The 12,879-nt window shown below is 32.3% G+C and overlaps 1 protein-coding gene across 1 annotated transcript; it reads right to left on the bottom strand.

Moving 5' to 3' along the window:
* Positions 1-298: 298 nt before the first annotated feature.
* Positions 299-12,630, bottom strand: LOC132713529 (uncharacterized). The gene is made up of 4 exons (XM_060696171.1): positions 12,072-12,630; positions 11,697-11,852; positions 1,370-1,552; positions 299-385 (listed from the first exon to the last, which is right to left on the bottom strand). The coding sequence occupies exons 1-4, from the start codon at positions 12,594-12,596 to the stop codon at positions 299-301; spliced, it is 951 nt and encodes a 316-aa protein (XP_060552154.1). The 5' UTR covers positions 12,597-12,630.
* Positions 12,631-12,879: the final 249 nt, after the last annotated feature.

Raw genomic sequence — 12,879 nt, 5'->3', positions numbered from 1 at the left:
AAAAACGGCATTCATAAAAATGTATGCTACTTTTCTGTTGGCGTTGCATCGTGTCTAAGTATGTTATGAGCTATTTAAATATAAAAATACTATCAAAAATGTTTACTTAAACTGAAACAGTTTTGTCAATTTAAAGACGACATTACCCTTTTAACGCATTCAAAGTTTTTGATAAATTTATGTCGTAACATACTATAAACTTCTTTGAACGTCTTGTTCTGTCCTTTCTTTAGGTCTTCCATTTCTTTATATTCGGCGCTGTTTTTTATCGCATTCCTTTTGATCCAAATTTATTGAATCAATTTTTTTTGCCTAAGGAATTCTTTTTGATATTCTTTGAATCAACGGGCTTCATTTCCAATTTTGTGCTTGATGTACTTGTACTCTGAAAGTGCATGCAAAATACATGTACAATTTTTTGCAAAATAATGCATCATATAATTTTGAATTTCAGACTTATTGCATCAGATTTTATCCATAAACATATTCTACTCTACACTTTAAAATGAAATAGAAACAATGAATTTAATATAGTTTAAAGAGTTATAGTTGTTACATTTTCTACTTAATATTTAAGAATTCGCTTTTGTAAAGAAAACCACATACATGTATGTAATATTTAAGATTTAAATAAAAAAGGAATGACTATTCACACGAATTAACCAATTCCAAACAGTTTGTCAAAGTAACCAACATTTTGCATTTCCTCAAGGAAAAGAATATTCCCATCGCCATTTATATTTCAGTTTAAAGTAAAAGCGTTAATGCCTGTAAAAATGAAATGTTAAGAATGAAATTAATAGATACAATAGATCGTTTATGTCGTGTGGAAACCGTAAATACTACCGTCCATTCAAACAGAGATGTTATATTTCCGATCCTTGCACATCGTTTAGAACGACATTATTGTTTTCTCTGTGTTGCCTTTTTCTATTTGCATGGTTTCCAGTTTTCTTTTAAAACTATAACAGAACCCTTATAATATGTGGCTTGCTTTTTTAACTTTGCTTTTAACAGTTTCTATGATATGCAGGCTTTACAACCCTTAATTCCTTTCAAAATTCCATTTTATTTGGTTTTGCTCATTACTTACTGGTGAAACATATATCTCCTTTAATGGAATTGCACTTAAGCGACATATTTAAAGTTTGAAGATAACTGTCGAATGAATATATCTGCAGATATAAAACGATAAAAGATTTTGTTACCAGTCTATGATAAGCAATGAATTCCTACTTTCACTCACTAGTACCGTCAATAAACAGCTCAATCTAACTGAGCCTTCAATATATTCAATTGTGTCGCTTTGGAATTTCTGTTTACTATCTCCTGTTGTATCAAAAATAAATTATGTAACTGAAAAACGTACCCATAAGCCAGCTGTTCTTTCAAGCGTATCTTGTAAACGTTTACTCTGACTCTTGGCCGATAGATTGTCCTCCTTAATAGCACTATATAATTCATCAGCAAGGTGTTTTGCATCTTTCACATCTGCTAGGATTCTTTTACATTCCTCTGACTGATATCTTAAAACAAAATCGTTCTCTGAAAGCTAAAGAAAAAGAAATCTTAAATCAAAATGTTTTAAAAACATTGTAAAAGATAGACACATGTTCTTTGAAATAAAGAACTCCTAACATCAACTTAAGTCACTGTGAAATTTGTACATTTATTTGCTTAAGACATTATATCAGTCATAGTGAAATGTTTCGCTTACTTAAAACCGGTTTGGAGCTTTCATGGTTTTGATGCACAATTATTGACCACTAAGGCTGTGTATTGTTTCGTATAAAAACCACAGACTAATATTATTCCGACCTAAAAAAGCTATTTTTTTAAAATTTCCGCCGTTTTATATTTTTCTGTCCCATTTACACCCCCTAGTCGCTTATGAAATAAACAAAGAATAATGAAATTTTAAATATTAATAGCACAATTTTAAGCAAATTTTATCAAATTTTTTTAAAAAGATTTTTAAAATTACGTATACATGGATATTTAAATTGTGGAATAGCTGGTAGATAAACCTATAGTAATTTAAAAAAAATCATTTTTTAGTTGGCGGTTTAGTTACGTCATTACGCTGCTCAAAAAATTCGTAAGTTTTTTAACAATAACATTTTTAAAAGGAAAAAAAATCTGAATAAAATTCAAAACGTGCAGCCTTAGCGTATGTGAGATGTAATTTTATGATTATATAAGATGACGAACATGGAAGAAACGGATAATAGAAATAAAACTACTTAATTTATGTTGCCTTTGTTGATATATCATGACCTTAGTCAGACAGCGGGAACAGCCGAAGCAGTCGGAACACTTTTTTATCTTTTCGGATGTCATCTGTGAGTTGGATCTCTTGATTGGTGATTAAATGTTTAGTTGAGATACCCTTTTATTTTTACGACATTTTAAACTTAATCCGAAAATCAACTGCAATGGTCTTTTTATCTCATATCTTGAAATTTGCATAAGCCTTAGGCTTAAAATTGCAGGACTGGATATAATTTTATAAGGTAAAAATCCCTTTTCTGCTGGTACAAGTCCGTTTGAAATAGTCTGATATTTTGTCGACGTTTAAAAATCGAAATCTCACTCTTTTTATGAACATCTTTTTATATAATCTAAAAGACATCTCAAAGTATGTGGGCAAATATTATCAGTACAATTAATACCCTTGCTTATTTTATAATCATTTATACAATTAAATTGCATGTTCAAATTATCTTTTGTGCTAAATAATGTTGTCTGGTTTTCAATACCAAATGCATTCAATTGAAATTCCATAAAACAAATCTCGTACAGCAATATGAAGGTCAACAACCTTCTGACAACTAGTTTCATTATATAGCATTCATTTTGATAAAAGTCGAGTGGTGACCAAAGGGATGTTATTTAACAGATGCGGTTGGGGACATCCCACTGTCAGTATATTCTTAGTTAAATTATATAATGTATGAACAAGAAAAGTATAAATGTAAAGCCCAAAAACATTTGATCAAGTCTTTCACCTAAATACTTAACAAACGATGTGTACTTTATATCAGTACCAATACATGTGACCTGGAGGCTAGGACCCTGTTTAAGTTGAAACTTGAACCAAACAGAATAGACTCTGTCTTGCCAAGATGCAAAGACAATTTAAAGTCAATTAACCAATCACTAATAAGACTCATGCCATAAGAGATAATTTCTTCAGATTTATTTTACCAGATACAAGGATACATGAGTCATTAGCATATACATGTAATAAAAGCTTATTGCTTAGGGTTGCAGCCATGCCATTAACATATATCAGCCATAAAAGAGGACCTAAAATGAACCCGGTTACACATTATATCAGTAATAATGAACAGTTCTTATCCATAACATATTTCCCCACTAAATTGATTTGTGTCCTCGAATTTCTCGAATGTTAACAGAGCATAGTTATATGCAGTCACAGAATCAGAAAAACCTTTAGCTTGACTAGAACTCGAACCTGTGATCCACAGAATTATGTACCGCGACTGAAGCGATTGAGCCGCTTATACATTTTCTCCCCTAAATAGTGAACAGTTCTTAACCGTGACATATAATTAAAAATATTTTAATTAACAGGTAGATTAATTCTTAATTAAACAAGTAAGAAAAAGAAAAACTTACAAAACCATAGTCTTAATTAAAATAACAATGTATATATTGTATAATTATTGTTACAAAAAAGGGCTTAGACAGTTATTGGTTGTGCCATTGTTTATAACAGTTCAATTTAAAAGTGAACATAACTGTACTAATACATGTACAATATCTAAATTTTTTGGTACAGATAAAGAACTATTTTGTGATATTTACATGTTTTCATCTGGCGCCCTGTTACTTTTTGTACGTTGCCGGTTTTTAATGTGGCACAAATCACCCACTATAAAATTAAGTGCACAAATTTATTCAAGTGGAAGCAACAATTTACTCTATGAAAAGTCTGTAGTCAGGTTTACTCTGTTTTGAGACTTGGAGGTTGAGACGGGTGTCCCTCCATTACAAAAGGATAAGATAGGAGCTGTCCTTTTCAAAATATGCACATGTTAGACAAAAAATTTAAATAACATTTCAGAATATGATTTTTTGAGACTTTATAAATTATATTGCTTGATCCAAGTTTAAGGACATTTTCTACCCTGAAGAGATCAGTACTGACCTACTAGCACAGAGAGTGTGGAATATATATCTATATCGCCATGCAACGTCCGGTGGAATTGCACCATGGACCCAGCCATCATTAGTAATGGACACTAATTTAACCTCAATTCTGGATAGGTCATTATGTAACCCGCCAAATCTCACAAGTTCAGAAGATAAACCACAACATCCAGGCTAAGTCACCCTTAACAATATTCCTTTAACTCTATTATAGCAAATATTATTAGCCAGCTAACACTGGGTATAAACCTTTAACCTGTAGACTGATCAATACATGTATTATCATTTATAAATTTAAATGCACGTCTCATCCCTTTAATAAAAATGTCATAACTGTAAGTCTTTAAATACAGAAATATTTTAAGTCTCATCATATCCATATATACAAAGATATACATGTATTCACATCAGAGCTGCATTACTGGTACTGGTACTGCAGTACATACTGCAGCGATTTTGCAAGTACTGGTACTGATACTGAATTACTCTTACAAAATTTTGCTACTACTGGTACTGGTACTGCATTGCTGTCTTAAAAAGTGGTACTGCTACTGCATTACCCAGTACTTTTGATTTTGATAAAATTAAAAAAAGCATCAATTTTTCTCATAAAATAAAGCTGTAAATTACATTAACTATATTATCAAATCTAAAGATAATTTGCTGCAATATTCCTTCAAATGGTAACATAGTATTCATCATAAAAAGCACCAAAGACTTTTAAGTAAAAATTAAATTAAGATAAACAGATTCAATAACTCTTTACCCTAAAATATCCTTATTAAAATCTTTTATTACTTTGTATTTACTAGTAAAGTAGCAAAATAAACACTAATTATTTTCTTCTATTCTAAATAATCCCATTTCAAGTGAAGAAAATGATATTGTTAGCACCATAAAAAGTTATTATTTACTTTGGTATAAATTGAACAGAGGTGTGAAGGTGTGAAAGGCAACAAAAGACTGTTGTGTTTTAAATGAAAGATGTTTGCATTGTATTTACACAGTTGACTGGTTACTAAACAATTAGATATGACATGAATATATGTTGTAAATATTATTTGTAAAAAGTATGTTAAAACTATATAGTTGTAAATATGTTATGTTACCTTTAAAGTAAATTATGATTTTATTTCTTTGCTGAATAATATTTGCAATCATTTGTTTGACACTGTATTTATTCAAACTTTGATGAATATATAAAAGTAATGGTACTGATACTTAATTACTTCACCAAAAAAGTACTGGTACTGCAGTACCGAGCTAAAATCTAGTACTGGTACTGGTAATGGTACTGCATAATTTGCCAAGTACTGGTACTTGTACTTAAGTACTACACCCTTAGTACTGATGCAGCTCTGATTCACATAACATTTAACTTTTCAGTTTCTATTCAATAAATATCAAATCCTATTAATATTGGCACTTGGGTGGAAATCAAAATCTAGTAGCCAGAAAACTATAATGTATACAAAAGTAAACAAAATCATAAATTACAGTAACAAATACTGTCCCTCTTTTAACTTTCCCTTAGACTTTACTATATAACAGCTAACTGCATATATATCAAGCGTTTAAAATTTATAACTTCATGATCTTATCCTTTCTCTGTTTCAATATATAGACATGCATATATGAGCATCTATATGCATAGCTTTAATTTTATACCTGTAATTTTTACCAAAGGTTATTTTATTAAGAAAATCTAATGCATTTCCTTTTTTCTATAATGGTAATCAACTTGAGGTTGTTAATGAATACCAATACCTTGGGAATTTGTTAAGCTATAATGGCATTTTTTCAAAGTCTAAGTCCAAATCAGTTGAACAGGCAAGGAAAGCTATGTTCTTAGTTATTCTTAAATCACAAAAAATTGGATTATCAATATCTGCTCAACTGCATTTGTTTGATTCAATGATAGCTCCTATATTAATGTATGGGTGTGAAACGTGGGGGTATGAAAATATTGAAGTTTTAACTTAAATATTACAAACTTATACTGGATCTTAAACAATCTACACCGAACTGTATGATTTATGGTGAATTAGGGATAAAGCCTATTTCTATACAAATTCACTCAAGAGTGCTTTGCTACGGGTCAAAACATTTGTCATTTAGAGGTGACAAAATGTGTAAAATAGTCTACAATACTGCTGTAGCATTACATTCTCACAATAAATGTAAGTTTCCATGGATAAACTTTGTCAAGAACACTCTTGGTGATTTGGGACTTGCTGAGTATTTTATAAATCAGAATGTTAGTAATTTGATAAAGTTCAAGAATTTGTTAAAACCAAATATAATGATTTGTTTTTGAATGAATGGTACAACACAGTTGATGCATCTCCTAAATGTTTAGTTTATCGAATGTTTAAAAAGGGAATATTTAGACGAACTACCTGTTGAGCTTATGAAATATTTTTGCAAATTTAGAACTACAAATCACCATCTCCCTATAGAAAAGGACCGCCATCTTGGCATTGAAAGAAATCTAAGAACGTGTACTCATTGTAATAAAAATATAATTGGTGATTGATTTCATTATTTGCTTGAATGTGATACTTTTAAAGAAATTAGAACAAAAATGTTGAGGCAATATTATTATTGTCACTCAAATACCTATAAATTGAATGAACTAATGAACAGTAAAGATCATATTAAATTGACAAAATTAGCTTTACTTTGTAAGAAAATCCTATTAGTTGTTAAATGAGATCTTTTTTGTTAACGTGTCATTCCCTATTTTTTTTAATCTTTTTTACAATTATGGTATACCAACAATTGCAAATTGTAATTTGGAAATTTTACTCAAAACTACCAGATTTGAAGCAAGAGGTGATGAAAAATGGCCTGTGAATTAGTTTTTGACACATAATACAAGATGTAAGACAAGTTTAATTTAGCACCTAAAACCCATTTTTGAACGATGAAAATAACCGTTTTTGACGAGTGTTTTCGAAGTATATCAAGATGTTTTCCGACGAACTCCGTGACAGTTATCACAAGAACTCCTGAACTATTTATCATAAGAACTCCATCCTTCGTGTAACATTTCCTCCCCCGTGCTAATGGCATGATCAACAAGTATTCAAATGTTTAATTTTGATACCTTTCATAGTTTTAACATAATCAGCAATTTTGACAAGATTTTAGTTAAAGATCCTGTAACACAATTTTTTATGGTTTTATTTCATAAATATGATGCTCAAATTAAGATTTGTCAATATTGTGAGTTCTAATTAGCATTATTTATAAAGATATTGCACAATTTAACATTTCATGTAAATAAAGGGAGGTAATTTGAAATGTATTTTCAATAAATTCTAAGTCAAATTTTCCAATAAGAAATGAATGCATGTAATTTAGTAATTAAATATAATGTGCACAAATATTTGCAGTACACATTTTACATATTCTTCGATGTTTGAAAATTGTTTTATTTGCATAATATATATATAATTATTTGCAAGTGTGGTATACTGGTAGACAACTTAAACTGAAGCCTCCGTGGGGGTTAAATACGGAACCGCTACTTCGTCAACAACTGCGGACCAGCTGCCGGTGTCCTGACTAATGCCGAGGGGAGTGGCCCTACAAAGTAGGCGTTTGGGTCGACGAGGACGGTGTTCTAGGGTGCGTGAGCCCCTAGCACGGTTAGACGGTTTGAACGGTAGGCCTTTTCCTGGCACAAACAGCCCAGCCCTTTTCAGGGCTAACCTTTCCTATTGTCACAGGTTACTGTACATTTAGGTTCTCATTGACCGCCGTACAGTGACCTACTTTCGGCTAAAAATTCATATCTCTGGCTAATACTCCGTGGAAATTGCATGGAAGCAAATTATCACCACTTTGTGCTTCAAAATTAACTCTTTAAGGACATGACTGTTGACATGTCCGGGGTCCGTACTCGACAGACAAAGGGCAAACTCACAAATTACAAAGGGCAATAACTCAAATATTTTAAAGGGTAGAGTTATCTTTCTTGCGCGCAGCATTTCTCTTAAATAAAATAAATCCACCTATGAAGTTTCATGTTGACATCTTAAAGACTTTTTGAGATATGCTCCACTCAGGTAAAAAATAAAGTATGAAAAATAACAAAGGGCAATAACTAAAAATTATGAAGGGTAGAGTTATTACTCTAGTGCAATGCACACCTCCTGAGTGAGATATATCAACCTATAAAGTTTCTTGTTGATACTTTTTGAGATATGATTCGGACAAAAAATATGAAAAAAGGCAATTACTCTAAATTTATAAAAGGTAGAGTAATCATTCTTGCGCATAGCATAAGTCCTCAATAAGATCTCCCTGACTATGAAGTTTCATGTTGATATCTCAAAGACCTTTTGAGCTATGCTCCACTTAGGTTAAAAATTAACTATGAAGAATAACAGAGGGCAATAACTCAAAAATATGCAAGGTAGAGTTATCATTCTTGTGCAATGCACTCCTCCTCAATATGATCTTTACACCTTTGAAGTTTCAAGTTGATACCTCAAATACTGTTTGAGATATGCTCAAAAATTATAATGGATAGAGTTATCATTCTTGCGCACAGCATTCCTCCTCAATAAGATCTACCTAACTATGAAGTTTTATGTTGACATCTCAAAGACTTTTTGAGTTATGCTCCACTCAGGTGAAAAATTAAGTATGAAAAATAACAAAGGACAATACCGATAAAAGCGAGATTCTACATTCACAGTAACGATTTTGGAATTTACTGAAAGATATTAATAATATATGTTGTTCATGTTGTGCACTGCAATCCGCATTAATATGATCTAGCCACCTATTACGTTTCGAGTTGAGACCTCAAATACTTTTGAGATATGCTCCGGACAAAAATGTGGGACGGAAGGACGGACGGACGGAATAAAGGAAGGACGGACATACATACGGACGGAGACTTATTTCTATATCCCCCGCCGCCTTTTGGCGGGGGATAAAAAATCAACAATACAAGGCTTTTTTTTAAGAATTAAATATAATTAAAGAGAACTTTAAATAAAAGACAGAAAGAGGGCAAATTAACGTAATCTATCTAAAATTGTAGTGAGGAAGAATCGACTTCGAATAGCTGGGCGGTTTGAATATAGACAATATAGAAATATTCTATAGATTAACCTCCTTTCTTCAAACAGACTCCTTTTTTGATTCATCGTTATTTAGATTGTGTCATTTAATATTAAGTGTATATTTTTCGTTTGAATGAAATACGGATTATACGAGGGGAAGTAAGAAAATATCCGGACTTTTGACTCGTTCCCGAAAACCATTCAACATTTAAAAAAAATCTTTCTACTCTTTTTCAAAATATTCTCAGCCTAAGTCCACGCACTTTTGCCATCTTCGTGGGAGCTTTTGTATTCCCGCTGTGAACCATGACTTAGACCTATGTTTTAGGTTCTGTGTAACAGCAGATATCAAAGCCGCCCTGCTCTTATATTTCTTTCCAGCAAGCATTTTGTTCAGTTTTGGAAACAAATAAAAGTCACAGGGGGCGAGGTCTGGGCTATAAGGATGGTGAGACAACAATTGCCATTTGTAAGAGTTGATGACCTCCACTGTAGCTGCGGTGGTATGGGAGGGGGCGTTATCGTGAAGAAGGAGGACATTTTTCTGTGCTAACCTGGGACGCATTTGCTTCAGCGTTTCTCTGAGATTTTTCAGAATTACTTCAGAATAGTACTTGGCGGTGACAGTTTGACCTTTTGGCATGAAATGAGTAAGTATCATTCCTTGTGAATCCCGAAAGGCAACAAGCATGACTTTGCCTGCCGAAGGAGACAGCTTAAAATTTTAAGAAGGTGGGGAAGCAGCTCGTTTCCACTGCTTTGACTAAGCTTTTGTCTCAGGTTCGGAATAATGAACCCACATCTCAGCTCCAGTGATAATGCGGTTCAAAAACTTATCTCCTTCACGGTTAAAACGACTTTAATGTTCTTTTGCATTGGTTACTCTGGTTGCCCTTTGATCTGCGGACTAGGCACCCACCTGGCACTTACCTTGCTCATGCCTAGGTGTTCGTGTAAAATCTTGTGTGCCGATGCCTTAACGCTGCTAAATTTGTTAGGTACCTCCTCCAAAGTTACTCGACGATTTTAACATTTGCTACCATTGTTGGGGTCACCGCCTCAGTTGGCCGCCCAGTCCTAGGCCTGTCACAAACACTTGTTCTGCCTTCACAAAACTGAGAAACCCAGTTGTAGAAGGTTGAACGTGATACACATTTATCAGAAAAATATTTTTAAGCCCCTGAAAGATGTGGCAGGGCTTTTCACCTTCTGCAACCAGAAACTTTATTACAGAGCGTTGTTCCTCTAACAAAGAATCCATGATAGACGAAACACCTATCATATATCAGAGGGCAAAATACTGTGTAAACACAACTATCATTGAAAATAAATTGACCACGTTATTGCCGAATGAATGTAGTTTTCACCATTTATATATTGTGTATGTATATAGCTGCACGTGGAAAGAGAGAGGAGCATGAAAAGTCCGGATATTTTCTGACCGTCCCTCGTATTTTCACAAAACATGATTAAATTCCACATATTTCCACGAGCTGGAACGGCGAGTGAAATATATTGAATTTCATCATGTTTAAGTGATTTATACAATATTTCACGAAAATGAAAAAGTAACCTTTTTATTTAATTCTACCTTTAAGAAGAAAAAACAATGAAAAATGTAAACAAAAACATCCATTTGTGACACTTTTCTAAACATACAGCACAAAGAAATACATTGACTATTTAAAGGTGTAGGATGCAGTTTAATTCACAATTTATCACAGCCATCTTAAGCGGTTTTCAAAAAACATAACCAGTACTTTCTGATAATAAAATGAGTATTTTATATTGCGAGGGAACAGTTTTAATGATAGAACCATATATCAAAATACCATCACCATTTATAGAGACAACATCACCATATACCAAGACTACTTTACCATTCAGAAATACGATATAATTGATACCCAGCACCGTACAACTATTGTGAGCCAACGTATAGTACATACAGGATATTCTTAAATGAATAATATACATCATGTAATGATGATATACCACTAAATATCATGAAAATAGCCCGTGGATTATATCATGTTACGCAAGCTTCGTATACAAATGAACTGACATCATGTAACGGAAAATCATCATCATATAATGATAACTTTGCATCACCTAACTACGTACTAGCATCACGAAACAACAAATAGACATATTATAAACAAGAGCAAACATATTTTAATGGCACAATAGCGTCGTTTAACGAAATTGAACATCATATATTGATTTTTTTGCATCCGTGTATGATATATTTAAATCTATTATTATCTGCGCTCATGTTCAGTTAGTCATGGCGCTCCATTTATGGCTGTATAAAACTATAGCCACATATACACGTTGTACATAGAGTACCAGTTTAGCAACTACATTTTTTTCTTCATGTGACAAAATCACGAGTCATGTTAGAATGTAATATTGACATACTCTTCAGATATTACTTACGTCATGCAGTTCTTGCGCAGCATTCTTATAATACGTTTTCTCGGCTATATCGAGGCAATCCAGAAGCTTTCTTGTACATTGTATTGTATTGGAAGTTTCGCTATCAGTCATCGTATTGTCTGGTGAGTGCATGAACTTATTTCTTGATGCTAAAACCTGTAATATTTTGCCTAGTTAGTATGCCGGTAAAGTATTTAGATGAGTAAATTGTAATCTTGAATTGGCTGAGAATGGATTACTAAACACTAATCAATTATTGTTTCATTCGTTTTATTGGACAAAAATGGATGTGATATGTCTGTTTAATTTTCGTACTCGTAATAAGGGAATATTTCATATAACTTAATCGAAGGTTTTAATATAAGAGCAAGTTACCTCATCCAATGGTTCATCTAAGTCATTCGTAGATATAAGTTTACAATTTCTCATGATTTTGATAACATGCGTGATATCGAGATTGTCTAAACTGGTACATTGTTTCATAACATCTTCGTTTTCAATGTGCATATATAGCTTGATAACATTCCACTTTAACTCTTTGCAATGATAGCCACCACCTGCTGTGCCATGATTTTCTGACTTTCCTAGCGGCGCCCATGTGTATTTCAATTTATGTCCTTGTTTATGGTTGTCAATAAAATAACGCATAATGTCCCTACAACTTTCATGTTCACATTCCCATCTTTTATCTGTTGAACCTTTTGATTTCGTATTTAACAGTGATATATTGTTTGCTTTTAAACACAAAAAATATTGATATAGCTCCTCATTTGAATTATTGCTTAAAACGTTATCTAGTTTATCTGAAATACATTCACATAATGCAGTTCTTGTTGTGTTTAGTCCAAACACACCTTTTAACCAATTTTGAAACTCTTTATTGTAAATGTCAAACGGCATTTTTTCCTCCCTGTCTTTTAATGTTACTTGTACCTTTTCTGAAAGGAAAATTCGATAAAATATGACAATAGTAATGAGGCAACAACTTGAATATATTAAACAAATTTCTTCAGGTAAAGTTCATTTCAATTAACATGCATTATACAAAATTTAGCCTGTCATAATGAAAGCAATGTTTGCTTAAAATTATACGTAATATGTATGTTGTGCAGTTGATATTGTTATATGCAAATATTTGTAAAGTTTTTAAATAAAAGATAAAAAAGATACATTTTAATAAAAA

The sequence above is a fragment of the Ruditapes philippinarum genome, unplaced genomic scaffold (genome assembly GCF_026571515.1).
Source record: "Ruditapes philippinarum isolate M1 unplaced genomic scaffold, ASM2657151v2 ctg1238_1_1_1_1, whole genome shotgun sequence".
NCBI classification, from domain to species: Eukaryota; Metazoa; Mollusca; class Bivalvia; order Venerida; family Veneridae; genus Ruditapes; species Ruditapes philippinarum.
The sequence above is the reverse complement of the archived record's forward strand: the minus strand, read 5'-3'. Positions and strand labels throughout refer to the sequence as shown.

Coding starts and splice junctions, on each gene's coding strand:
- LOC132713529 (XM_060696171.1), bottom strand. CDS start 12,596: ATGCCGTTTGACATTTACAATAAAGAGTTTCAAAATTGGTTAAAAGGT. Junction 11,853..12,071: donor TAGATGAACCATTGGATGAG/GTAACTTGCTCT, acceptor AAAATATTACAG/GTTTTAGCATCAAGAAATAA. Junction 1,553..11,696: donor CTGCGCAAGAACTGCATGAC/GTAAGTAATATC, acceptor CTTTTTCTTTAG/CTTTCAGAGAACGATTTTGT.